The sequence below is a fragment of the Drosophila mauritiana genome, chromosome 2R, assembly GCF_004382145.1.
Source record: "Drosophila mauritiana strain mau12 chromosome 2R, ASM438214v1, whole genome shotgun sequence".
In the NCBI taxonomy this organism is placed as follows: domain Eukaryota; kingdom Metazoa; phylum Arthropoda; class Insecta; order Diptera; family Drosophilidae; genus Drosophila; species Drosophila mauritiana.
This window is the reverse complement of record NC_046668.1, coordinates 16,491,142-16,517,500: the sequence shown is the minus strand read 5'-3', so window position 1 is coordinate 16,517,500 and position 26,359 is coordinate 16,491,142. Positions and strand designations below refer to the sequence as shown.

Sequence of the window (26,359 nt, the reverse complement as noted above, 5' to 3'; positions counted from 1 at the left end):
TAAATTTATAAGTTCAGAAATATAATATATAATAGCACATACTTTCTCATAAAAATCGGGGGATGCTGAAAATAAATAAAGCGGTGCAAATTGCCTTAGTTTGGTAGAATATATTATTAAGTACTTTAAACAACTAGATAACAGAGTTATAAACAATTTGTTATTCTTTATTTTTTGTAAACAAAGGGCTTTGTGGTGTTGTAGGCCAGGGAATACCTTATGTGCTTGCCAACCAATCGATCGGCTAAAGGTATTAAAGCGGGTTCACGCCTGTAAATCCCTGCCGCCTGTGGTGTCCAGGCCCGCAGACGACACTCCGAGTGTCCCGGCAGTAGGAATCCCATCCAGCCCGCAGAGCTGAGCGTAATATCACAGTTAAGCCTCGTCCCCTCGTTCCTTCCTTGACTTGCCAGAACAATATCCCCATCCTTGCACTGCAATCCCGGCCAGCGTCGCAGGCGGTCCTCCAAGTCCTCGCTGGCGAAGGGAACACCCAGAAAGGGCGAACCCACGTATCTTTTGTACACACTGTCCGCCGCCTCTGTATCAGCTATCATAATAGGAAGATGCTCTGAGGCAAATACAAACACCTTCAGCCAGTCAAAGTGTTTCCTTGGGCTTGTTATTTCCAGCAGATCCAATCTGGCCAGACCGCCCAGCAGGATGCTCATCTGGGGCCGCAGGCGAAAGGCGCGCGGTCGGATCATGGTGGCGGGCTGCAACTTTACCAGCTCCTCGGCGGTGAGAAGTGGAGATATTTGGTCGGGCTGCATCACACCCGGTGTGTCGTAGACCCAACGCGCTTCCTTGTAATCCTTGTGCCGATCGTTTAGCGTTGTAATCGGACGAGAACCACCGGCCATGGCAAATGCATCATTGACACTCTCGCGCCGATCGAAGGTGCGTCCAACCGGCGCCACTGGTTGAGCAGCTGCCGCTGAACCCGTTTCCCTTGCCACTGCGCGACGCTCCTTTTCTATTGCCGCCTTCTCGCTGCGCTCCGAAACCAATCTCTGGAAGCGCTGGTAGACTCGATCGCTTGATGGACGCAGGATCGGAAACCGCAGCAGTTTGAGTGTGGTGCCCGGCCAGGGACAGGTGGTGGCCTTGCGCACCAGGTCACTGGCTTCCGGCCGGCAGTAGTCCGAGTTAAGCAGGATGTTGAATAGCGAGCTCTTGCCCACATTGGTGCAGCCCACCAGATAGACATCGCCTTTGTAGGCCCACGTTTTGTGCAGCTGCGTTATTAGCTCCTCGATGCCATAGCCCGTTTTGGCGGATATCAAACTGACATTCTTGATATTTAGCCCATCTCCACCGCCATGCTTGATGAACTCGCGCTGCAGAGAATCCTTAATATGCTGCAGATAGATGTTGGAGTCGCGCGGCAGCAGATCGACCTTGTTGCCCACCAGGAAGACGGGACGCTTTGCGCCCAATATGTTTTGCATGCCCGGCCAAATGGAGCAGGGAAAATCCAGCAGGTCCACCAGCACAATAGCCAGTGCAAATTTGTCCTGAATGCGTGATATGGTGTCCACATAGGTCGATGGCGCCACCTCCACATCGAGTGCTATGTTGTAGTGGTTCAGAAAGTGACAACGCTTGCAGGTAATTGTTTGCAGTTCCTGCTGCGTCCTTCCCCTGAATATTTCACTTGGTATATAGCCGGGCAGAGAGGCATTCGAGCAATGCAGATCTGCGCCGCAGCCGTTGCATGGAACCTTTGAGGCGGGTAACGAAGGATCCGGTGTGCCCTGCTTAGTCGCCCCGTCCTGGGCGCCCTGATAGAACTCGTAGTCGTCCATCCAGTCGTCGGGCAAATGCTGTTGTGCCTCAGGAATCGAAAAAGAGGGTTTTATATTGGTCTCCAGAACGGAGCTGTAATGAACGTGCTCGTGATCCTTATACCGCTCTCTGGCGAGCAGCCACGCCCTCTGCCGGAAGCTCTGTCCCACTTCAGCGGCCGTATTCTGCCGCCTCGAACATGTGATAACCACATTTTTATTTATAATTTTATATAAACGTGTGGTTTTAAACATTTTGCAATGTCCACAAAAACTCTTACAGTACCAGGCAAAAGCCGTTTGCTACGAAACCATTTACATAGTCAGGGCTGCTAGCCGATAGATTTGAACGATTGTTATATTATTTGGCTTACAAATAACAAGCATCAATTCAAGCAAAGCATTTTGTGTTATAAATCGAATAATAGATATTTCAGTAAATTAATTACAAAAAATGGAAAATTAAAATTAACCCTAATAAAACGAATGCTATATTTTTTACAAAAAGAAGGAAACCTCGTTATCTTCCTGATAGACAGTTGCGAATACTAGACTCTCCAATACAATGGGTTGACAACATTCGATATTTGGGTATAATTTTTGATAAAAAACTAACATTTAAATACCACATCAACAACACAATTATGAAAGTTAATAAAATTATTTGCACACTGTACCCTCTAATAAATCGTAAATCTAAATTATCAATATCCAATAAGATCATAATTTTTAAAACAATTTTTAATCCAATATTAATGTATGGGTCACCTGTTTGGGGTAGATGTGCTCAAACTCATATCAAAAAACTTCAAATATGCCAAAACAAGCTGTTAAAATTAATAATGAACTTACCTTATTACACAAACACTAAGTACCTACATATAAAAGTAGGTGTACAAAAAGTTCAACAAAAAATACAATATTAACAATCTTTTGTTTCAAGTCTTAGTTTTTTAAGTTAGTTGTAAGTCAATTAAGGTTTTTCTTCTCCCTTGTTTTCCTTAATAAATAATAAATATTGTTATACAAAAAACTAAAAACAGGTCAACTAGACATAATTAATAAATATTTCAGATGAAAGCCTTAGCTAAACACTGTAAATACCAAATTATACCATTAGCTTTAATGAAATGTACATATATATATAAGGGATAAAGCACAAATAAATTAAATTAAATTAAATAATTTGTGTTCATTGACTGCAAAAAATCAAAACGCATCGAAATTAGGCCGATTCATATCGAACAATCACGAGTTTATCGAAAATCGAAATCGGTGAAAGAGAAAAAAGAAAGCAGCGTTAGCGAGAAAGCAGAGGTGAGTTAAGTGCGGGACAAAAAAAAAGCGTGTATGTATTAAAATTGAAACAAAAAGATATAGAAAAAGCGTGTCCACGGCGCAATTAGCGTGCTCCTGCGGCGGTCAGCAGGCGATATACGCATTGGTAAAAGTACAGAGTACACGCCGAGTAAAAAGCAGTAGCGCACAAAAAATAAAATGATTAGGAAAGTGTGTGGAAAAAAGACAAGTGTATGTGAACTGCGACTGTATGTGTGCGTGACGTGACTGTATGCGTGCTGCTGCTGCGTGTATATGAAATAAAAAGTAACGCGAAGCGCGACCTAATTTTAACCAAATATTACAATAATATTTGCATAAACAAAGGCGGCTCGGTTAATATGACGCCAGGCATTTTGTTGGTTCCTGCGGCTTTCCAAGAACGTTTGCCGCCGCCATTGTCTAGGCAAAAACAAAAGAAAAGAATTGGAAGAGAATAAATCTCAGACGAGCACACTATTCCGTCGAGTGTAGAGTTCTTCCCGATTGAGTAATGCAATAACAACAAACGGAGTTGCTAAAATTGTTGAGTGTTGCAACTTTCGTTGGAACTCGTTTCGAACTGTTGTTGTTGTTGATTTTGTCGCTCGCATCGCTCACTCACTTACTCACCGACTCACTCGCTCCTTTCCATTCTCCTGATGTTACCAAAACTGGTCTTCAAGAAGCAACAATGCAGTTTCTTGACGGGGAAGGGGAAAAATCAATAGTTCGGAAATTAGACAACTTTCAACATCCACGATTCAACGAAATGCACTCAGCCTAGAAGAAGCTACCGATAACCCCGGACGCAAGAGCAAGCGAGATAGTTGCCGCCGTCTACCCACACTCGCACACATCCACACACTTACACTTATGCAGCTGAATTTCCAGCGATGTCTGCTCTGCCTTTTAAGTTGTTGTTGTTGTAATGTAATTGCGAAATCATAACGGCAGTTGAAAGTTGAGAGCGCTTAGCCAAAGAGAGCGAGGGACACAGAGAGAGCGTGAGACTAAAGTTTAAGCTCTGGCGGCAAACTAGATGCCCTGCTCTCCCCCACCCACGCAGAAATATACAGCCGGTCGCCAGTGTAGCGCATATGAGAGTCGCATCAACAACAACGCTATTTCCTCAAGAAGGAAAACACATGTTGGCCGCACAGTGGGATGGAGTGGGAGTGTAGTGAAGACAAAGTCACTGAATGGAAGTGCGAATGGTGCCGCCATCTTGGTTCTTTTTTGGTCCAAAAACCACGGAATGAATGATATTTAACTGGAGTGTGTCTAAAAATACATTGCCATGGCAGCTGCAGCGTGCATCGCGTGCAACAGACAAATTCCGCGTTCTAAGCCACTGTACCGCATACGAATTCAAATAAGTAAAGTATACACATGTGTGTACGACTGAAAATGCAGAAATTGCCTTGAAAAGTGAAAGGCATTCAACAGAGCGAGCCAGCGACGATTTGATATTTTTGCCTCTTGGCTTAACCTTTGCTGGCAGCTGTTTGCTGTTTTTATTTAGCGCTGGCTCAGCACTTTGACATTTTCCAGCTCACTCACACATGCACAGAGTAACAAGGCGGTGCATTCCGAACTCCCATTTCCCACTGCACAAACGCTGCACATGCGCCACAGCACTTTTATATTTGGAGAATACTTTTGGCCAAGAGACGTGCTCTTTTGCAATGCTCTCGTAACGCTCGCTGCTAATTTCGCCAAGCTGCTGTTGTTTGTTTGTCTTACCCTGCCTTGCCGTTGCCGTTCGTTCACTAATGCTGTCTGGTTACTTCTCTTGCAGAGTGCGACAAAGAAAACCCAAGCGAAAAACCCACGGATTAAGCGGTCCGCTGCGAATTAAGCCCATCTAACGGTGAACCTTTCGGCCACTAGTCCAAATTAAGCCTCCTGCCCACCCCCTCCCAGCATTCTGTCCAGCGAGCGCGACGCCCCCACAAAACAAAAGCTTCTTCATGATGTCGTCGGATCAACAGTTCTTTCTGAAATGGAACGATTTTCAAACGAATATGGTGACCTCGTTCCGTCACCTGCGCGACGAGAAGAGCTTCACAGATGTAAGTACCCCCAAATGAATCTTTCCAGAATCTTTGCTGATGATGATATTAGATGTCAATATATTTTGAAATCCAGTTAAAATCAAGCCATAGAAGTTCGACTGTAGTTGACCAGTCCCAGGGGCGCGCTGAGGTTTATTGTGCTACTCTTGGCCCGATTGGCTCGCGGCCGCCCCTTGTGGAGGGTCAGTCACCGTCTGAGCTCACTTGGTCTGACTAGCAGCTACCTGGCGGCCCTCACGCTCTTTTCAATTCGTTTTTCTTTACCTGTGTTTGTTCTTCGCTCTGCGTTTTTGTCTAATTTGTTGCGGTGAAAATGCCTGGCGGATCTTACTGATTTCCCAATGCTTATTGTTCACAGGTAACACTCGCCTGCGAGGGCCAAACCTGCAAAGCCCACAAAATGGTGCTTTCCGCTTGCAGTCCCTACTTTAAAGCGCTACTGGAGGTGAGTTTTTCACGCGGTATTAACTAAGCAATCGTTTGATAATGTAATGTGCGCACCCGCAGGAGAACCCATCGAAGCATCCGATCATTATCCTGAAAGATGTATCCTACATTCACCTACAGGCTATACTGGAGTTCATGTACGCCGGTGAGGTTAACGTGTCCCAGGAACAATTGCCAGCATTTCTTAAGACCGCCGATCGCCTCAAAGTGAAAGGCCTGGCAGAGACACCCAGTTCGATAAAGCGGGAAGGTTGATGGTATTAAACAATAAACGAAACAAAAAATACATAATAAATAACAACAACCAACTATAAGAAACTTATATGTACGCAAGAAAACAAAATTCCAACCAGCGGCAAAAGAAACAACATTACGAGAACGACATTTGGTATACAAATGCATGTAAGAGTGCACTAAGGAGGATGATGAACACCAACGGATGACCACACAAAGCTGAAGCTGGACAGATTGAAATGATAAGCCTGTAAAGTAGAGGTGGAGGCCAAATCCGCCCGCCCACTCCCCCCACACCCGCTCATTCACATCTGATCAACCAAATTGCAAAAAACAACACTTACCGACAACCCCACAAAACTCGATTTGAATTATTTTTGTTTAATTTCTGCATAAAATAGTTTGTAATATATTATTAACAATACAAACCACTCTGTATAAATAAAACGATATGGACAGCAGCCCCTAAAGCAAAACAAAACATAACGAAACGAAACAAAACAAAAACGCACTTTTGTAAAGTAATTAAAGAAGATCCATTTAAAATATATAAAGATAATGATAAATATAGTGTGAAATGTGCAAGTAGATGGAAAAAGCCAAGACGGGCGCGAATATTACAACACATTCGGTTAGTTTTTAAGCCACTAACTACAACCCCAGACATGCCACGCCTCCAGACAGACAAACTCATTTTCATCTATATTTAAACAATAAAATAGAAACAAATGCAAAATTGTACTTCAATTAATTGTGTGTGGACAAGCGCGTTTCTTTCCAACTTCTGATCGCACGCGAGATACATGCATATATTTTATGAATAACAAAACAAAATAAAGGTGTTTCAGTGCGAAGCTAGCAGTTCTACACAGTTTAAACAAAAGATTAAGGAAATACGTTAGAATGAAAAATACAACTTGAGTAAAAACTATACTTGAATATTATTACATAAAGTAAAATATTTATATGTATGTATATGTATACATGTGAGCATAGATTTAAAGAAACTACGGTAAATAAACAGAATAATTAATACAAAAAACAAAAAAAAAAAAAAAATGCAAACCATCCTGAGCTTTTCATTAAATTACAATTCGAAAAAAGATCGATTTGCATGTCTCTGCATTTATTTTAATAGTCTTTCATAACATCCTTCACAAGCTTCGTACTTTGTATACAGTAATTCGTTTACAAATTAACAAAAATATGTTTGCTTAGCTTAAATTACACTAATATTTGATATATTGCCGATTGGATCTCGCCTGCAGCTGCACATGCTTGCAGCCAATATAGATCAAGATGCACAATAAGCCACAGTTCCTAATTATTGAAACAGTACCCATTGCGCGTGTGCAGTTCGAATGGATCCAGGCGCATCTTCTCCTGGTTGTCCTCAACGAAGCGCGTCACATCCGCCACGAGATTCGGTCGCTCCTCGGCGCTGGCGGCGCACGGCGACCAGATCTTGATGCTATGGTCAATGCCACTGGTCGCCAGCATGCAAATGCTCGGATGCGGTTGCACGCAGTTCACGATGGCACTGTCCGCCCGATAAACGGCGCGTATCTTGCCCGTGTCTCCCTCCCAAATGTACATGTTGCCGTCATCCGAACCAGCGGCTATGAACTCGCCCTGGCTGCCCAAATAGTTGGCCTCCTTTATGTCCGTCGTGATGTTGCAGTGGCCCACATAGCGTTGCATATAGTCGCGCGCCGTGGAACGGAGATCATATTCGGCGTCCTTCAGACGCATGTATTGTAAGCCATCATCCATTTCCACTGGCTGTGGCTCGGGTGCATCGGGACTCTGTGTCTGTCGTCGATTCTCCTTGATGTCCTTGTTCAGCATGAGCACGCCGTGATTGTTTGCGAAGTTGGGGAAACGCTGAATGAGTGCCTGCAAGCACTGATCCGCATCCTGGGGTCGATGCAGCTCAAGCAATGCCCTGGCCAGCCGAAAGTGGGCCTTCACATAACTGGGATCCAGACGCAGGGCCTCGTGACAATCCCTAAGTGCCGCATATATGTCACCAAACCAGCCGCGTCGCATTAGAGCCGTCGCTCTGTTCAGATAGAGGACCTCTCCTTGTGGATATTTCGCCAAAGCCGCTGAGTACGCATCAATTGCATCCACAAGTTTGCCATTCTCAAGAAAGTTATTGCCCTCCTTCTTATGCACCTCTATTTCGGTTGGCAGCGAGCGACTTCTGTGTGGCATCTTCACCGGCTCCTCCTCATGAACGAGTGTTGATGTGAAGGCGGGCAGATCGTAGAAAACCGGAGGCTCACCGTGATTCAGATCGAAGCGGTAGACGTGCTCGCAACCGATGTTGACCAGAAGCTCTGTGCCATTGCCATTGAATGTAAGATAAGTGATTCCCCGTGGCTCGTGGATAATGTTCCGACTGGTGTTTTTCACGATCTGTCCGGGAGCATAGTACGCCACGCAGGCAGAGAGACCTTAAAAGGATAAGTGTTCAATATGCATATGTATGAGCTGCAGAGCCTACAAATTCAAATACCCACCATTGCCGTCGGTGGAGGGCAGCTTGCGGCGATCGTACACCCGGGCAAAGGGATCGTTGGTGCCCACGGCCAGGTATTCCGTCCTTCTGGGATTTATGGCCAGACATTTGGCCTCTGTGTTCTCCACCTGATCGTGCAGGTTCAAGAGCCTGACACCAATACCTTCCTCGGGACGGCAGCGATGTGGCTCCCGTATATCCAGCTGCAGTATGCAGCCATCCTCTCCCGCCGACCAGAAGACGTGCGGCGAGTCCTGGGCGGTGGCCAAGCGCTTCGCCCGCGAATAATGGCATATACAAGAAAAAAGTGTCTCGTTCGGGTCGTTGATGTCGTAGACGTAGATGAACTTATCCGCTGCACACGTAGCCAGAATGCTGTTGTTGGTCTTGGGCAGAAATTTCACAGAGAACACGTTGCCCAGATGCTTGGTCCTGATGACATGAACCAGCTTCTTTCGGAACGGATCCCAGATCATCACACGATAGTCGTCGGATCCGGAGGCCAGCCACATACCATCAGTGGTCCACTCCAGGCAGTTGACGCATCCCTCGTGACCGACGAGCACTGCCTCCTGCTCCAACCTGTCCACGTAGGCCGGCGATGCCAGCAGACGTCGCCGGAGCATCTCGTCCAGCTCATGACCGTATTGCTGGCGCTGCCAGTGCAAGGAGCTGGCGTTCAAGGGCGTGTGCTGGCGCTGATAGCGCGAACTAGAGTACTTTACGCGATACAGTTCATCGCTCGACATTATCTCCGACTGCTGTGGATAGGATTATGACACTTGTTTCCGTTTGTTTTCGTCTCGTTCTCCGTTTAATTCATTTTGCATTCGCTGAGTGCCCCTGCCCCGCTTCGCCACCCCTTCCGTCCACAACCTTGCTGTTGTTGACACCTGTGCGCGGCGTTGCCAGGCCAGCGCGTTTCGCCGTAACGGTTTACGTTAGCTTACGGGATCGAAGAACCAAATTTCAGTTTTGGAAAATGTATTTATTTTTTCTAAAACACACGAGAAGTGAAAGATTAAGTAGAGTCTAGCACTCAACTGACTTAAGCCGCCTACGAAGGCAGACGTAAATTCATTTGTAAAACCTCCTAAACTCAACACTCGACAACTTGCATTGATGTTTTGCTTTTAGGAAAAATAACAAATAAATGGGTAAAACGTATAGTAAAAAAAAATTGAAACCAATTGCAAGTTGCAGTTTAGTCGACGGTTTTTTAGGGCTGGAAAATGGTGGAAGACATTTGAGGGATTATAACAGTTTTACCATCTGGTAACACTGCCAGATAAACTAAAAAAATCGAATTGATTTATTTAATTCCACGGAAGACGCGACGTTGACTGAAAAGCTAAGACATGTCCAACGAAAAAGAGGACGAGTGCGACAAGCACAAGCAGCAGGTGACGGCGGACGCCAAGTCCACGTCGAGCGAGGATTCGGATGAGTACCAATCGGCCGGTGAGGGCGAGGATGGCGACGGCGATGGTGACGGTGATTCCCCAGCGGAGCACCCGCCTGACAAAACCAGCCCAACGGTCGCCGTCACGCCCACAGCAAAGGCAACATCGCCACGGCCCACTGTGAAGCCAACATCCGATGCCCTGGACTATCCTATGCACCGGAGTGTTTTCGAGGACGACATCAAGTCGCTGCAGCGACGACTTCTCTTGAGCACGGCCCAAGACGAAGTGGGTCGAAAGGATAAACACGGCAATACGCCACTCCATCTGGCCGTAATGCTGGGCAGAAAGCACGCTGTCCGTTTGCTTCTGGCCCAAAACGCCCCCGTAAAGATCAAGAACAATGAGGGCTGGTCCCCGCTGTCCGAGGCCATTAGCTACGGCGACCGCCAGACAATCACACAGGTGCTGCGAATGCTAAAGCTGCAGTCCCGCGAACACATGGAGAGTCGGCGCGAGAAGCTGGTCAACGCGCTGCGCCAGATGCAGGACTTCTACATGGAATTCAAGTGGGATTTTCAATCCTGGCTGCCACTGGTATCCCGCATCCTGCCCTCGGACATCTGCCGGCTTTACAAGTCGGGCGCCTCAATTCGTTTGGACACCACACTGGTGGACTTCAATGATATGCGTTGGGAGCGAGGGGACATATCGTTCTTGTTTAGAGGTGAGGCGCCGGCAAGGGAATCACTGGTTCTGTTGGACAATGAGCAGGAGTGCTTTCAGCGGCTGCGATACGAGGAATCAGACATGGAGGATGAGGTGGATGTGCTCATGTCGACCGATATACTGGCCACCCAGATGTCCACCAAGACGATACAATTCGCACGGGCGCAACGCGGCTGGATATTCCGCGCCAATCGCAAGGAGCTAATTGGGGGCCAATACCAGTGCGAAATCTACACCATCCAGGGCTTAATCCTGAAGCAGCGTAAGAGGCGGGAACACCTGTCACACGAGGATCTACAAAAGAACCGCGCCATTGTCGAGACTATTACCAAGGGTGGCAGCCAGCAGCCGGATACGCGTCGCTCCAGCCTAGGCAGCCAGCACACGGCCACGCCGCCGGAGACCAATACACCAACGGCTCCAAATGGCATCTCACTGCCGGAGCTGCCGCGTCGCAGCTCGCTGCAGGCCCCGCCGCCTCCCACAGTCACTTGGCGTCAGTATCTCGATGCGGAGGTCGGAAAGTGCCCGCAACTGGGCCGGACACCCGTGCACAAGCAATCCAACAAGACGCTGCGAGCAACGGTAGCCATGAGCAAGGATTTTCCACTTAGCGTGGACATGCTGCTGGACGTTCTGGAAGTCGTGGCCCCCCTAAAACACATCAACAAGCTGCGCGAATTCGTCACGCTGAAGCTACCGACGGGCTTTCCCGTGAAGATTGAGATACCCGTACTGCACACGGTGACCGCCAAGGTGACGTTCCAAAAATTCGAGTTCCGCGACAACATCCCCGCCAAGATGTTCGAGGTGCCATCGCACTACTGGGAGGATGTGCGTCGCTTTCAGGACTTATGACCAGGCGACGGAGAAGCCGCGCCAAAGGCCAAAGCACCAAGCGGCGGACCGACCGGAGCAGCGACTGGCGTTCGTGTCGACTTGAATCGCAATGCGTCCTCGCCCTCCATTGCGGAGTTCGATTAATGAGGCGTCTACCGCGACACACGCCTCTCATCCTGCCCGTCCGCCTGTCCCACACATTTCATGCCGCGTTTTGTGATCACTCCAGCAAAAGTCGGAGGATACAGCTCGAACGCGGGCGGCTTGGTATGCTTAAGAGGAAAAAACCCACAAACAAAATTGCAATTTTCACTATTAGGATGGAATCCCATATTCTCGCTGTCCAAATCCAAATTAGACGCTCTGAAAATTGCAATTTTACATTTACGTTTTGTTATGTACTGTATTTGTTTTTAATCGCCTCCGCAAGGCGGGTCATTACTTAGTAGTATTTATTAAGCACAGGCTCGTCATTTTCCACAGCCCGAGTGAATGAATCACTTCAACTTCAAATGATGTTTTCAGATTGCCACCCTATTTGGTGGGGTGCGGTCCCAAAACAGCTGCTCCACTTGCGAGGAATCCAGAAAGTTCTCTTTCCCAAATTGCCTTTCGTATCTGCCGATAATCGCGGCGCTGCGAAGGTAAAACTAAATGTCCAATCTGCAGAATTGCTGGCTGATAGCCACGTTGACAGCGGCAATTGGCTAAGTTTTTAGTTTGTAAGTGATTAGATGTTGTCCAATATCCGATCGTTTCGCAAAACGATCATCATTTTATTTATGTCCATATCCCCTTTCCGTGTTTAGTGCAATTTCATATATAGTTTTAAGGTCAACTGGGAAAGGAGAAAGCTTTTTCGAAAAAAAGAGTCCACATAACCGCTTGAAGTGCGTTCATCAAACAAAGTCGTTCTTTTCTACTTAGGCTATGTGTACTAGAGAATCGATCGCAAAACCATTTCCAATCGCCTTTCCTCGCAATAGTCTCAAGTATTTAGAAGTGCGCAAAACTGAGAACAGCTCCACAAATCAATTATTAATAAATATTTATACATACGCATGTACCCAAGTATTTATTTAGTTCCATTCTAGCCAATTATTTATACAGCAAAGAGCGTCTGTACTTGCTTTGTATTTGTTAATCAACAAAAGCAGCTAGCGCCGGAATTAGTTTCGGTTCGCATTGCTTTGCTGTGATTTTGCCCTTTTTAAAACAAAATATGACTAAACACCACATGTATTTATATTTATGTATGTATAACTGCCATTGCTTGCTTTTCTTCGGACACAATTATTTATTTCGTTTATAGAACTCCAATCCACTTAGGTCAAATCGAGGCGATAATCAAATGTAATTGTTTTTAAACCGTAATCCTAGATCAAAACACATCTTCACAAGAATTCTGATGTAAGCAAAAATCAGTATATTTTACTAGGTAAGGGCAATTTATTGAAACATTTATATTTATACGTGGCCACCCTAACTGTAATTGAACCGAGCAATTGTATACGCTCTAAAAAATAATTATATACACAAACTGTAAATGTGCAAACCCAAGAGAATGTGTGTTTTATTTATAAACAAACGGGAGTCGTTGGGATTTGAAATTGAATGTGGGCGCGCGTTCTTGGTCGTTACACCACACTGCCCGGCGGGGGTGTGCTGCCGACTGCGGGCGCTTTTCAACACTGCAACTGGCTGAATCAGCTGCTTGAATCACAAAATACCCACAAATTGTAACAAAATTTCGTCTCTGAAACGAAATAAGCAATAATTGAAGCCTACCAAGATGATTGTCCCACGCCTGGCACTTCCCATAAGCCTTGCCCTGCAGCGCGTCTCGCGCCGGGTGGCGGAACACCCCCATAACCTAAGGATCCTGCAGCGCCACATGTCCAGCGTGTACTTCCGCAGTGGAGCCATCAAACCCAAGCCCGAGGAGATGCCCTTCGGCCTGCTGGCCATCTTCTGTGCCGTCATACCGGGACTCTTCGTGGGCGCCACCATCAGCAAGAACGTGGCCAACTTTCTGGAGGAGAACGATCTGTTCGTGCCCGCGGATGACGACGACGACGAGGATTAAGCAATCCGGACACTTGACAATCTCCATGTGGGAGTGCCTCCTAGTCGGGATAAATGTGTTGGCTACGTGTCTTTGTCCCACGCATAGGAACCCAGCTCTCGGCCATATATTTATTCATCCTTTAGCCTCCTTTTTCTACATACATATAAGAATCCGCGCACCTCTTGCATTTTTTTGTGTATTGTGTATTCTTCAAGTCCCGCTTTGATATTTTGGCTTTCTAAATGTTAACTATGCTTGTTAAATACTTGAATGTACTAGAATTAAATAAAGTTTATTCGACTATGCTTAAAATCTGTGTTATATAATGGTGCCCTGCTAAAAAACTTACATATATGGCATCTGATATATGTATGTTAATATCAAGTAGATATTAAACATAAAATTCCATTCCACCCACATTCCGCTGAAAAATGAAAACACTCGCTTTTGCCGAAGTGGAATTTTATTGTAATTAAATTTGTTGGGTGTACAAAGGTATGTTTTAAGGACTTTCTCTTTGCGTTTCTTACAATTTCTTCAAATGGTTTTAATTGCTGGGCTTTTGCTTCGAAGACGCGCAATCAAGTTTCAAGAATCCTATTTTCTTTAATCATACAAATTATGTTTTATTTCTCTTTAATATATAAGGATACATATATATATCTGCTATATATAGAAGTGTGTTGACTTGCGTATATTTCGTGAAAAGTAAAAGTTTTTTTCTCGCAATTTCCCTTGAATGAACATTCCAATTCGGGTTTCGGTTATGTTTTTTTTTCTGTTTTACTCTCATTATTTTGTTTGTTTGTTTGTTTTTTAAATAATTTTGCATTTTCTGCATACATGTGGTTTTGTGTTTTGCAATTTTTTCAATGATTTTTCCTTGGGTTTTTATTTGTTTTCGATTTGTTTAATAAAAAAATATGTATTTCACTGCCCAGAGCGAAAGCCATTTCTACTTCCGCTTGCGTTAATATATCATTTTATGTATGTATGGTGTAAAAACATCATTTACTGGTAATACTCTCGATTTCCTTTGTAACAGAAGTCGGAACGCAAATGAAATCGAGGCGGCTTACCAGCTCTTCTCATTAAATACATATATTTTCTCGCAAATGTTTATAAATGTATGCATGTTTTTCCTTCTCTCGGATAATAGTGTAATCATAAAAATCCTGTCTGCTTTCTTGTTGTTTATTAATATGCTTCATAAGTTGTTTACGCTTTAGCGTTTTTCATGTGTTTCTTGTATTTCTCATATATGTTGTGGTTGTTGTTTGTTTAATATGTGTGTTGCTGTGTGTGTGTGTTTGTGTTTATATATATTATATTTTTTTGCTGTTTTTACATAGGTTTTGCCATTTTTTTGTAGTTTTTTGATTTATGTTTTGTTTTCATTTGTCAACATATTTTTTCAGCTGTTGGTATTCTGTATTTTCTCTCTTTTCTCAAAGTAGCAAAAACTTGACTCTCATATTCTTGCGGTTTTCTTTTTCTTTCTTTCTTTCTATTCTTCTGTTCTCTGCACAGTTTGCTTTACATTTTTTCGTTTTTATTTTAACTCTTTTGCAATTTTTTTGTTTTTTCTTTGCTTTTTTAAAAGTGTATGGTTGTCGCGTTTCTTTTTCTAAACAAAGCTTTCTTAAAGTTTGAATTTGAGAAAAAAGAATTGAAAAAAATTACATATCGCTTTCGTGTTTGTTGTTGTTTGAAAGTGTGGATGGAAAAAGTGTACGAAAAACTCAATATGTATGTAACACTAGAAACTTGTTTAAAATTTTTAAAACACAATTTCAATACTTGCAAGAAGCGGTTTACATGTATGCTTTGCTTTAATCTGTTTATTTTGCATTGGGTTTTTGGTGTTTTCTTTATACGCATACAAAATAATATCGATCCAGTTAAAGCAATAACGAAATTTTTTCATTTCACATTTTTCCGTTTTTTTTTTTAATTAACATGTTTATGTAAAAAAAAGAATTTATAAGTGGACTGCAGAATTTCATTGCGTGACTTTCTTCTTTTTGCTTCGTGTACTTGCGTAAATGCGTTCGAAATTAAATGATTGAAATTGCTTTTGTTGATGTTTCTGGGATTAGAAAAGAAAAAGCCGTAGATTTTTCGCTTTGTTCTTCTGTGTTAATTGTGTGTCCTTGGCAATCCTCCCTTGCGCAAAGCATCAGTGAATGCGAATTGTTGTTGTTCATGTATTGAAAGATTAGTGGAAAACTGCAAGGACAAAAGAGCGGCGAGTTTAGACAGATTGAACTTTACGGGAAATCTGTAGACTACTTACTTTTTGGGTGTAAAGTGTTCTTGTAAAATGTTCATACGCTTGAGCTGTTCGAGCTTAGTTGGCGGGCTCGGTGACGCGGTGCACCTGAAGCACGGCCACAGCCTCCTCCACCTTGGCCTTGAGGGCCTCCTGATCCTCGATCATGTGCAAGAGCTCAGAGTTTTCAATCTCCAACAACATGCCGGTGATCTTGCCAGCCAAATTGGCGTGCATATGCTCAATCATCGGATACAGACGCTCGCCGAGGATCTGTTTCTGCTCCTGCGGCTTGGCGTTGGCCAGCAACGAGGCAATGAGCTTCTCAGAATCTGCAAGAATAGCAAAGGTGCCATTAGTGACAAATCGTGAGTATTGTCAATCGATCTAAAACTTACTCTTTCCTTGCAATTGCTGTGGAATTGGCTGGGTTTGATGCAACTGTGGCACTGGAGGATTGCGCATGTTTGAGGTGTACTTATAGTTGGAAGTACGCTGCTGGGCACCGCCAGCGATTTGGGCTCCGGGGATCTGCATGTTGGGGGCTGCAGTTTGCTGGCCAGTAATGGCGCGAGCTCCAGTGTTGCGCATGTTGTTAGCCGCAGCAGCGGCAGCGTGTGTGCCCTGCACCTGAGGCTGAGCTCCGCGAGCGCCAGCAGCAGCCGAACGGAACTGAGTAGGCACCGCACCGGCTGTGCCCTGGAAGCCACCAGCAGCGGCAGCTCCGGCCTGGACACCCTGTATGGCTGCTGGGGGACGCACCTGGGGCACCCAGCGGGGTGTGTTTCTCATCTGGGTGGCCACCTGGGAACCGAAGAAACGCTGATTTGACGGAAGGGTCGGCACAAAGAAGCCGCTGGCCGCGTTGGGCTGGTAGATCTGTCCCAACTGCTGCATACGCATGCCGGTCATGTGACGCATGTACTGCGAGGCGAGATGAGCCTTGCGCTCCTCCTTCCTTTGGGCCAAAGCAACGTACAATGGCTTGCTGCCGACGACGCGACCGTTCAGCTCGGTGACGGCGCAGGTAGCCTCGCTTGCGGCATTGAAGCACACGAAACCGAATCCCTTGGAGCGACCCTCCTCATCGGTCATGACCTTGGCCGATGTGATGTTGCCATACGGAGAGAACGCGATGCGTAGACGATCGTCATCGATTGTGTCGTCCAGGTTCTTAACGTACAAGTTAACGCCGAACACAGACTCGTGACGCTTCTGCTTCAGTTCCTCGAACTTGCGCTTCAGCTCCTGCTGGCGTTCGGCCTTCTTCTGGGCACGAGCCACATAAAGGGACTTGCCCTCTCCCATGTCCTTGCCATTAAGAGCCTGAACGGCCGCCTCAGCAGCCTCTGTGGTCTCGAATGCAACGAATCCGAAGCCCTTGCTCTTGCCATCCTCCTTGGACATGACCTTGTAGCTGGTTATCTTGCCGTAGGGCTCGAAGAATTCCTTCAGTTTTTCATCGTCGAAATCCTCGGTGAAGTTCTTCACATACACATTGGTAAAGAGCTTAGCCTTCTCGCCCAGCTCCTTCTCGCGCTCCTTGCGCGGGATGAACTTACCCACGTAGACCTTCTTGCCGTTGAGCAACATGCCATTGACCTTGTCGATGGACGTGTTTGCGGCCTCCTCGGTCTCGAAGTGGACGAATCCATAGCCCTTTGAGTTGCCCTTTTCATCGGTGGCTACCTTGCAGCTTAAGATGTTGCCGAAGGCGGAGAAAGTGTCATAGATGGCCTTGTTGTCGATGGCCCTATCTAAGTTCTTGATGAACACGTTGCCCACACCGGAGCGGCGAAGAGACGGATCACGCTGAGACCACATAATGCGAATGGGCTTGTTGCGAACCAGGTCAAAGTTCATGGTGTCCAAAGCACGCTCAGCTGTGGATGAAAATCGGGAAAATATTTGGTTACTACCGATACTATTTGGGTATATCAAGATCATTATAAGTTGAAGGGGCTTAAATAACAATGTGACTCTTCAACTTCTGCACTGGCCATGAGCAAAAGCAGCGCAGTGCATGGTAAGTCAAGTCTGATCTTTTATCTGGCAACTATGAATCTTAGTCGTGTCAAAAAGGGTTACATCTGACCAACCAATGGGTAGGAGTTGCTAGAAGTCTAAATCCAAGGGGACAATCTTTCCAGTCTAATTATGTGATACCTTAAGTGTTTGTTATGCTTCTACTTCTGCAGATGGTATGCAAAACCCATCAGCATGGTAAGTTGCATTGCTTTCTCTGGCAACTATGAATCTTAGTCGTGTCAAAATGGGTTAAATATGACCAACCAATGGGTAGGAGTTGCTAGAAGTCTAAATCCAAGGGGACAACCTTTCCAGTCTATTCATGTGATACATAAGGTGTTTGTTATGCTTTTACTTCTGCAGATGGTATGCAAAACCCATCAGCATGGTAAGTCGCATTGCTTTCTCTGGCAACTATGAATCTTAGTCGTGTCAAAATGGGTTAAATCTGACCAACCAATGGGTAGAAGTTGCTAGAAGCCTAGATAAGAAAGGGCACAATCTTTCGAGTCTAATCATATGATGCATTTAGTGTTTGTTATGCTTCTACTTCTGTGGATGGCATAGATCGACCATCTACATGGTAAGTTGCATCGCTTTCTCTGGCAACATTGAATCTTAGTCGTGTCAAAAAGAGATAAATCTGACCAACCAATGGGTAGGAGTTGCGAGATTTGTATCTTAACCATAACTAATTGTAGCCCCAAAAAAAGGAGAAAGGAAAATCATGCAGGGTGTTACTAGTCTAGAACGAGGTGGTATCATTTTGACTGGTCTGTTTTTTCAACCTAACCTTAATAGCCAGAGTTCAAGAAACTTGCTGGAATGCGACAGGCTTTCACACGCAGCGTAATCATCACCAGCCGCCAGCTTTGTGCCATTGTGCGCTTAATTGAATAAACAAATGTAAGCGAACAACGGGAATCGAAGAAGCATCAACTATGCGCAGTGAAAGTTTTGTTTTCGTTTTTTGTAAAAACAAGATTTTAATGGGCAAAAGAGAGGCCGAAAAGCAGTTCACTGACATGTCAAGAATTTGGAAGTGTTAATGGATGGACTGCGGAGGGTATGGAAGATTTGTGAAAGTGAAAGCAAAACAAAAGTTGGAGGCAGTACGAAAACTAAAGAGCGAACGTGCGGAAACTCAGTTAATGGAATATAACCTAAAATAGATGAAGGCCAAAAAGAAATGGTCCAAACAACAATGAACACATGTTTTTGCGCGTCGGCGTGTGCGTGCGCGCAAGTTTGCCGCTTGGAAACAACACACACACCACACAAATAAAACGAGAAGAACGGGCAATGAAACAATGAAACCACCAATGGGCGGGGCTGCGATAAGCTGTATGGGCAGTATGAAACCATATTATTCCATCATAATTGCAATTTTGTGCGAAATTGAGACGGAAATTTCTAGGCGAACAGTTGATGAGTGCGACGAGCCAGCTGTTTAGCCCCCATCATCCCCCCGCACAAAACGTATCCATCCAGAATAACTGGAACTGATATAATCATGTGTGTGTGCACACTGGTGGGAATTGGGTGCGTGTGTGTGTGCGCGAGGAGATTAACGTAAGCAATGCACTGTGGAGCAAGTTATGAAACACTTGGAAGCCGTTTATCTGGTCTCCTATGAAAGACATCTTTCCATAAAGTCCAGTTTCGACTTGCGTTTAGCCCCACTGTATGACATGTGCTAGTGTGCGTGCGTGTGTGAGTAAGCGAGTGCAAAACTGCACACGTGTTTTCTTTGTTTCGCGCGGAAGGGGGCTACTTTTGCGGGTACTACGACTAAAAAATTACACTACTTTTGCGGGGATTACTCACCATCGGCTGGCTGCTGGAAGTTGACGTAGGCATAACCCAAAGAGCGACGGGTAATCACATCGCGGCAGACACGAATGGACAGCACTGGACCAGCAGACGAGAACTTATCAAAAAGTCCCGATTCGTTGACGTCCTGTGGGAGATCACCGACGTATAGAGAAGCCATATTTGGTGATCAGGTCTACCTGCAATATTTAACAATTAATTTCCACTTTTTTGACACTTATTTTTGGGTTTTTTTCTTAATCTTTACGGACCGGATGGATTCGACCAGGCAGGCGGTGAAATAGAAAGAAAAAAAGCGGCGTGGCTTTTGGTCTTCTATTCGTCTCTCTGTCTGTGTGTCTGGGTGGCAACACTGGTACATGTGACAGTCGGTAGACATGGCAACGTTGGCATTTGCTTTGTTGTTGCTCTTTGCGCTCCCCTTTTCTCTTTCTCTTCGTGTTGGAAAATTTCCACACATACACACAGACACAAAGATAGACACGCGTTTGACTGCTCGAATTTTGGCGAATTCTTTCGTTTTCCCGAAAATATGCGACAACTAGTCCCTAGACCACGATTTGCGGACAATCTAGCGTTTATATACGCCATCTTTGAGCGAAGAACGAACGCAAACAAAGCAAATTGTGATAGGAAAGGAAAATTTCCCCATTCGCTTTGTCGTGCGTTGCGCCCTCTCACTCACTACACCACTGAAACCAATAGCTTTGCACTCTACTTACTTCTCAAACACGCTCGATTTTTTGCTACTTTTTACAATTTTTTTTGTTACGTTTTTGTGTTTTAATATTTTTTTTTATTTTTTATATATTTTTTCTTCACAAAAAATATGTGATAAGCCGTGTGCTGAAAGCGAATCCACGACCGCTCACGTAAACGGACTCTACACGACTCATAGAGAGGAGATTCGTTAGCGATGACCCCACAAAGTATCGATTAAATCCCACTGCACAGTGCTGCCACATAGGGTTACAGACAAATGAAATGTCACTAAAAAATCCGTGAAGACAATTTACAAATTACAAAGCATAATTTTGAACTGGATATATGTACATATTTCAAAAAAGCTAGCCATCACCCACAGGAAAATGTTTATCTTAAGCTTATTCCCGAAACCAGAAATACTTGTGCATTTTCAGGGGTTCTTTGGTAACTCTGCTTCATTTAACGCTTGAAAAAAAAGTAATGTTCTGCTATTTTCGCCAATGTCCTTGAATACCTTGTCCCATCCAAAATAAGGAATGCAGTTTTATTTCTTTTTAATCATGCCCAGCTGGCGAAAAATATTTGTCGTGTAGTTCAAGGCTTTAAAAAGGAGCGTAGATTTTAGAAAATGATTCTTAGGCACTGCACCTCTTGAATATTAGCGTATGCACCAAAAACACAATCCCATCTTTGGAATTCCCCACTCTGCGAACTCACCTAAATCAGAGAATAAAGCGATGAGGCTGCAAGTCGACACTCCGAGAAGTTCTTGAGTACTTCTTTTCGTTCTCGCTGGAAATCGGCACTACAGAGCTTGGCGTATTTTTTAAGTTTTTTTTTTGTGTTTTATTTTTTACGAAATAAACGACATTCAAGGATGGCCGAGAATATTTTTTTTTTCTTTTTCCCGTTTTAAACGCCTTGTGCATGTGCCCTATCTGGCGATCGAGTACCTAATGAAGCGGTGAGGCGTCGGTGTCTGACAAACTTCAAAGCGAAGTGTCACTTTGGGCGCCTACTGGCGTTCCCTAAGTAAAATCTCAAAAGATTTGACATTTCGGAAACATTTATTTGGGCATTATATACTTCATTAAACATATTTCGATCTGGTTTGGCCAGCATTTACTTGGCTTGAGAATTGGTTTGCTTTCAACTCAATTTTGATTTTTCGTAGCATTTAATAGTTAAACATAAATCGTACTGGCTTAATTCATTATTGTGTAGTTTTGCCTAGACTATGGGTGAAAATTATTGAACTAGTCCTACAATTTATTAAATTTGTGTGTATGTATGTATATCATTTGTTTTTTTTGTATGCATGACATGATTTGTGAGTTTTCCCATTTTAATGTACATTTTTCAAAAACATACATGGGCGTATCGCTAAAGTACAGTACTGAACTTAACTGAATTGTTCTCATTTCAATAGACATTATTTAATACGTTTTCATTCAGCAGCGAATGTTAGATAGGCTTCCAGATTAATCTTGTAATACTTTTACCAATTTTGTGGAAATTTATTTATGTTTTGCTGCAACACTTAACTGCCATTGCACAATTATAACCTGTATTCAGTTGCTTTTTGCATTTTTTCGTTTTTTTTTTTACATTTTAACATTTTATCGCTTTACTGCTGAACCAATATTTTGAACATTTTTTTGCTATTTTGGCAGTGGGTTGGTAATAAACTTTTAAAAATTAACAAATAAAGAGGCCCGTAGTTGGCAGCGTTCATTAATACATAATAACGAAAAGAAATGATAATGGAAATGAAGAATATAAAATTCATAATGAATCGGTATGCCAAAGGGTTCAATTTCCAAGCAATCCAATCGCCGTTGTCGCAGTATCTCCGCCCCACTCCACCAGGTACTGGACTTGTCCATTTCCCACGCGCCGCTTGGCCCGAATGGCGAAGGGCTCACCAGCATCTATGCGATTCATGGCGCCACCAAAGTACTTGTTCACCGACTGCTTCAAGTCCAGCATGGAATGTCCTGGGGCTCCAATGCCGTTGCTGCTGCTGCTGGTTGTCGTCGAGCTGGTGGAGTTCCGGCGGCTTTGGCTGGGTGACTGCTTCTGTGGCCGCTGGCGCAACAGGCGCCCGTGTGTTGGCTTTCCCATTGGCGGCGCGGGTGGCTGCAGATCTTTGGCATAGATAGGAAGGTAGTGGCTGGGTATGGGATTGATGGTGGTGGTGCTGATGACCTATTAAGTGGAAACGAAAAAACATCTCAAACTTTGTAGTTACATTGTAGTTAGTTAAACTCTTACCTCAATGGCCGTGGTCAGGCGGCGAGTGCGTCGTCTGCGCACTTCCTGATTGGGTCCTATCGTAATGTCTTTGGCACTCAGTCTTCGCTTAATGGTGCGCACCATGCGCGGCTGCTCCTTGGAGGTGCCCTTAAGCTTGAAAATGCTGTTGATGATGCCATTTACTCCGACTCCAGCTCCCACACCGATACTTCGTCCCTGCGACGCCTTTTTGGGAGTCGCCATAAGGAAGGGATTGTTGCGTCCCAGAAAGTTGACTGGCGGTGGTATGATGAGGTCCAACGAACTGGTTCCCCGACTGCTGCTTGAGTTCTCGTCGGATGATAGATCACAGTGATTGCGGCTGTTGTCATAGCGTTTGGACAATCGGAAAGCCTTGCGCTTCCGACTGCTGTTTGCGTCCAGCAGCGGTGGAATGGGAGCTGGTAGTTTGCCGGAATCGCCATCGTTGGCATTGTCGTCGGCGAGGTCCGGCTTCAGTGGCAACTCATGCTTATCGGGCTTCTGAGCGGCCTGCTTTTTGGCCTTCTCAATGATCTGTTTGATGGGTATTTCGTCCTCGCTGGTCTCGACTGGGTCATCTTCATCTGTGTTAAACTCATACACATCTTTGGGAGCTCTTTTCGGAAGTTCGCTGGCACCTCCGTCAGGCTCTTCGGGCATGAGCATTAGTTTAAATCTGTTTTCGAGCAGCTCATCGGACAGCTCCTCGTGGGGCTCAAGGAATACCTTGGGAATATGTGGCGGGCCACTGTGTCGCAGTGCATAGAAGGCCGGAGCCCTTTTAAACTCCCTGCCACAGACAAATCTGTCGGAGTAATCCTTAAGGGTTTGCTTGAGACGCTCCATCAGTGCCGTTTCGGGCAGTGTACGCCACTTCTCGCAGATAGGCAGCTGGTGGCGCTGCTCGAGTATGAAGGGCCAAATGTCATTTAGCAGGTGATGGTACTTTTGGTGCTGATGCTTTCGCAGATTGTATAGTGCAATGTGGAGCACGTCCACCCATTCGATTTGCATACGACGAACGAATTCCATGCCATTGTTGCAGACCGTGCAGCAGAACACAAAGAATCTAGAAAACGAGATCGATATCAGTTTTGATTACAGTTAAGCAATTGATCACGTACATATCGCCGCGCAGCAGCTTCTTCTTGAAGTTCTGCATGCATTGGGTGTGGAACCAGTTCCGACATTTGCAGCACTGCAGCATGTTGTGATCGAATTTTCCCGGTTTTCCGCAGTAGCAGTAGATCTGCTCTTCGTTGACCCGATGCTTCTCATCCCAGCTGAGCTTATCCGCCTGTGGGTAAAACCGGATTAAGAATCTAATCCGCTGGCTTGATTTCGTAGAATACTTACATGGTAGGGCAACTGTCGGCAAATTCCCGCTGGTTTTGTGATCTTATGGCTGACAGGCTGTTGCATTTTCATGGGTTTAGCGCAGCGTTTGCAACTCCAAATTCCGCTGCCGGTAACAATTTCAACGGTGCAACCACGATGATAGCCACGTCCGCAGCGCTCGCAAATTTCGACCACGTCTTCGATATCCGATCGCTTGCAGGCCACGCACATGGGTCCACTGGGGGAGGTATTCGAGGATTCCGTGGTAGAGGCACCGCCTCCGCCAGCGGTAACCGAGCTACCGCCTCCCAGCTTGCGCAGTTTATCCGGTTCACACCATTGCTCCGACTGGTCATCAAAGCGTATAAGATATTGATCGCTTGTCTGGTCAATAATGGTGCCCAGGTAAAACCTGCCATCGTTGCATTTGATGAAGACATCCTCCTGAAGCGCATACGTGACCGCTGGCGAGGGAGCGGCAACTGGTGGTGCCTGCGGCGGTGGTGGTGATGGAGGTGTGGGCGGCGTTGGCGGTGCTGCTTCGACGGTCTTGAAGCTTGGCTTCATTGAGTTGACGCCTTTGAGCAGCGACTGCGTGGCTAGTAGCGGAGGCGAGGGCGAACTTTTACCGGGTGAACTCATGGCCTCCGGCGTAGTTGGCGGTGTCTGTGGCGTTGTGGTCGTAGAATCGGGCTCGTCAATAATCACCACTGCTGCTGAGGTGGTCGCGGTGCCACTATAACTGCTGCTGGATACAGAGCTGCTGCTGCAGCTGCTGCTATCCGCCGTGCTGCTGTCGATGAGGGGCAGGATGGCCTTATGCTGGATGGCCGGTATGATAGGCGAAGGTTGTTGGGCCGTGGTAAGCGACGAACTTAGCGAAGTGGGCGTCTCCGTATAGTGGTTATTGATGCAAATATTTATGCGGTCTAACACGACGGTGGAGGGCGGTGAGGAGGAATTGGTAACAGGCACCAGCGGCGGCGGCTGCAGTTGCTTGCCAGTTCCGCCGGCCGCCAGCAGGTTGATTTGGCCCGAAGTTTGGTTACCGCCACTGGGCAAGTAGTAGGACTGAACGGGTGCATATGTGGAGTGCGCTTCCTGCGGCGACTTGTTCAGACTGTATACACTTGGGGCCGTCGAGATGATTCGTATGTTGTTGGCTTTGAATGGGCTGCAGCTTGTTGCCGCCTGTTGCTTCGGTGGCGTTGATTGCTGAGCAAAACTGTTCGTGATCTGGATGGTGCTGGGATGTGTGGGATGCGTGGTCTGCGGCCCAGTGGTGGCATAGTATCGCTTGGCCACCGTGGCAGGTCCTACGCTGGGCGGCAGGATCTGGTAGGTGGTGGTCATCCACTGCGGCTGCTGGCCAGCTGGCTGTGCTAAATAGCCGTAGGTGGCCGTAGGAGCTGATGGGCCGGCGGTACTCGGCTGTTGCATGAACGGATGTGCCACGTTCTGCGGCGGATGATCGTGTTGCAAGTGAAAATGGTTGTTCATCATTGCGGCTGTGTGTGCGTGCTAGATGGGTTGATTCTTCCTGTGCGCAGTCTTTTCTGAAAAATTGGGATCCTCAGTTCGATTTGCCGGCTTTTCGCGGCCCGTTTTTTCATTGATTTTGCGATCGTTTCCCGCTGATTAACACGAGCTCATTAATCTGGCGCCTTTTTCGTCGAATTTGTTGTTGCCCGCCGACACATACATGCACACTTTTGCTACACATACGGACTGGAGAGCGGGCCCTTTTGTATTCTCTGTGTCTTCCTCATTCGTACTTTTCCACACGCACCACTGGCACTTCTAGTTTCGGGTGCCGATTTACGCACCTTTAAGTGTGTTTCGATTCGTGCATTAAATTAGCATGTTGCTCTAATTGATCCGGCTATCGGCTTTGAACGTCGTTGTCCCAAGTTCATCTTTAACACCAGCGAAAATGCACAAAACAAATCACTTGAAAATTAATTTGTGTCAGCCATTTTTCAACATATGCCCACCAGTGTGACCGCATCCAACAATTATTCTTTTGGTTACGTTTTCATATTTAAATCTACCACAACTTATGTTATGCGAATAAAATTAACTTGATTAAAATAAATAAAGAAACATTGGGCATTGTTCACCACAATTTTACATTTTTATATTTTTAAATATATTGAAACGTATAAAATACCATAAATTTACTGAATTATTACCACTGTATCGGCAAAGACTCAGCGGTCTCGTCCTGGAAAATACTAGAAAAGTCATTTAAATATCTTCTAAAGATTCAAAAATGTTAATATCATACAAAATTTAGAGTTTAAATGTAAAGTGACAATAATAAACACAAATTAAACAAACAAAATAAAACTAACATTAAGGGAAAACTTTTTAATTGTCAAGGTAAATCTTGTCGAAATTTCAAAATAAATGTTAATTTGTTTAGTAAGTTCGCCTTATTATTATGTCCTTTTATGTACTACTTCACCTAAAATCAAAC

The 26,359-nt window shown here is 45.2% G+C and overlaps 7 protein-coding genes across 10 annotated transcripts; 3 read left to right on the top strand and 4 right to left on the bottom strand.

The window, feature by feature from the left end:
* Nucleotides 1–146: 146 nt before the first annotated feature.
* On the bottom strand, nt 147–2,960 carry LOC117138352 (nitric oxide-associated protein 1). Its single transcript, XM_033300397.1, has one exon. The coding sequence runs from the start codon at nt 2,040–2,042 to the stop codon at nt 168–170; it is 1,875 nt and encodes a 624-aa protein (XP_033156288.1). The 5' UTR covers nt 2,043–2,960; the 3' UTR covers nt 147–167.
* A 47-nt stretch (nt 2,961–3,007) lies between these two features.
* Nucleotides 3,008–6,599, top strand: LOC117138354 (longitudinals lacking protein-like). Of its 3 annotated transcripts, none has more exons than XM_033300400.1 (4): nt 3,008–3,104; nt 4,906–5,179; nt 5,541–5,627; nt 5,690–6,599. In XM_033300400.1, the coding sequence occupies exons 2-4, from the start codon at nt 5,078–5,080 to the stop codon at nt 5,882–5,884; spliced, it is 384 nt and encodes a 127-aa protein (XP_033156291.1). In that variant the 5' UTR covers nt 3,008–3,104; nt 4,906–5,077; the 3' UTR covers nt 5,885–6,599. The 3 variants fall into 3 exon arrangements, with proteins under 3 accessions (XP_033156291.1, XP_033156292.1, XP_033156293.1); XM_033300401.1 differs by having other exon boundaries at nt 3,074–3,135; XM_033300402.1 differs by lacking the exon at nt 3,008–3,104 and adding an exon at nt 3,210–3,231.
* Nucleotides 6,600–6,968: 369 nt separating this feature from the next.
* On the bottom strand, nt 6,969–9,304 carry LOC117138351 (WD and tetratricopeptide repeats protein 1). The gene is made up of 2 exons (XM_033300396.1): nt 8,389–9,304; nt 6,969–8,322 (listed from the first exon to the last, which is right to left on the bottom strand). The coding sequence occupies exons 1-2, from the start codon at nt 9,134–9,136 to the stop codon at nt 7,184–7,186; spliced, it is 1,887 nt and encodes a 628-aa protein (XP_033156287.1). The 5' UTR covers nt 9,137–9,304; the 3' UTR covers nt 6,969–7,183.
* Nucleotides 9,305–9,651: 347 nt separating this feature from the next.
* On the top strand, nt 9,652–11,687 carry LOC117138353 (ankyrin repeat domain-containing protein 13C). The gene has a single exon (XM_033300399.1). It carries the CDS (start codon nt 9,746–9,748, stop codon nt 11,375–11,377), a length of 1,632 nt encoding a protein of 543 aa, XP_033156290.1. The 5' UTR covers nt 9,652–9,745; the 3' UTR covers nt 11,378–11,687.
* Nucleotides 11,688–13,043: 1,356 nt separating this feature from the next.
* Nucleotides 13,044–13,739, top strand: LOC117135668 (essential MCU regulator, mitochondrial). The gene has a single exon (XM_033296062.1). The coding sequence runs from the start codon at nt 13,152–13,154 to the stop codon at nt 13,443–13,445; it is 294 nt and encodes a 97-aa protein (XP_033151953.1). The 5' UTR covers nt 13,044–13,151; the 3' UTR covers nt 13,446–13,739.
* A 575-nt stretch (nt 13,740–14,314) lies between these two features.
* Nucleotides 14,315–20,458, bottom strand: LOC117135667 (polyadenylate-binding protein). 2 transcript variants are annotated; one of them, XM_033296059.1, is made up of 5 exons: nt 20,283–20,458; nt 19,555–19,739; nt 16,098–17,582; nt 15,724–16,031; nt 14,315–15,656 (listed from the first exon to the last, which is right to left on the bottom strand). In XM_033296059.1, exons 2-4 carry the CDS (start codon nt 19,718–19,720, stop codon nt 15,778–15,780), a joined length of 1,905 nt encoding a protein of 634 aa, XP_033151950.1. In that variant the 5' UTR covers nt 19,721–19,739; nt 20,283–20,458; the 3' UTR covers nt 14,315–15,656; nt 15,724–15,777. The 2 variants fall into 2 exon arrangements, with proteins under 2 accessions (XP_033151950.1, XP_033151952.1); XM_033296061.1 differs by lacking the exon at nt 20,283–20,458 and adding an exon at nt 19,812–19,910.
* An 855-nt stretch (nt 20,459–21,313) lies between these two features.
* LOC117136277 (polycomb protein Pcl) lies at nt 21,314–25,383 on the bottom strand. The gene is made up of 4 exons (XM_033297109.1): nt 23,899–25,383; nt 23,667–23,839; nt 22,540–23,611; nt 21,314–22,473 (listed from the first exon to the last, which is right to left on the bottom strand). Exons 1-4 carry the CDS (start codon nt 25,381–25,383, stop codon nt 22,078–22,080), a joined length of 3,126 nt encoding a protein of 1,041 aa, XP_033153000.1. The 3' UTR covers nt 21,314–22,077.
* Between the last annotated feature and the right edge of the window lie 976 nt (nt 25,384–26,359).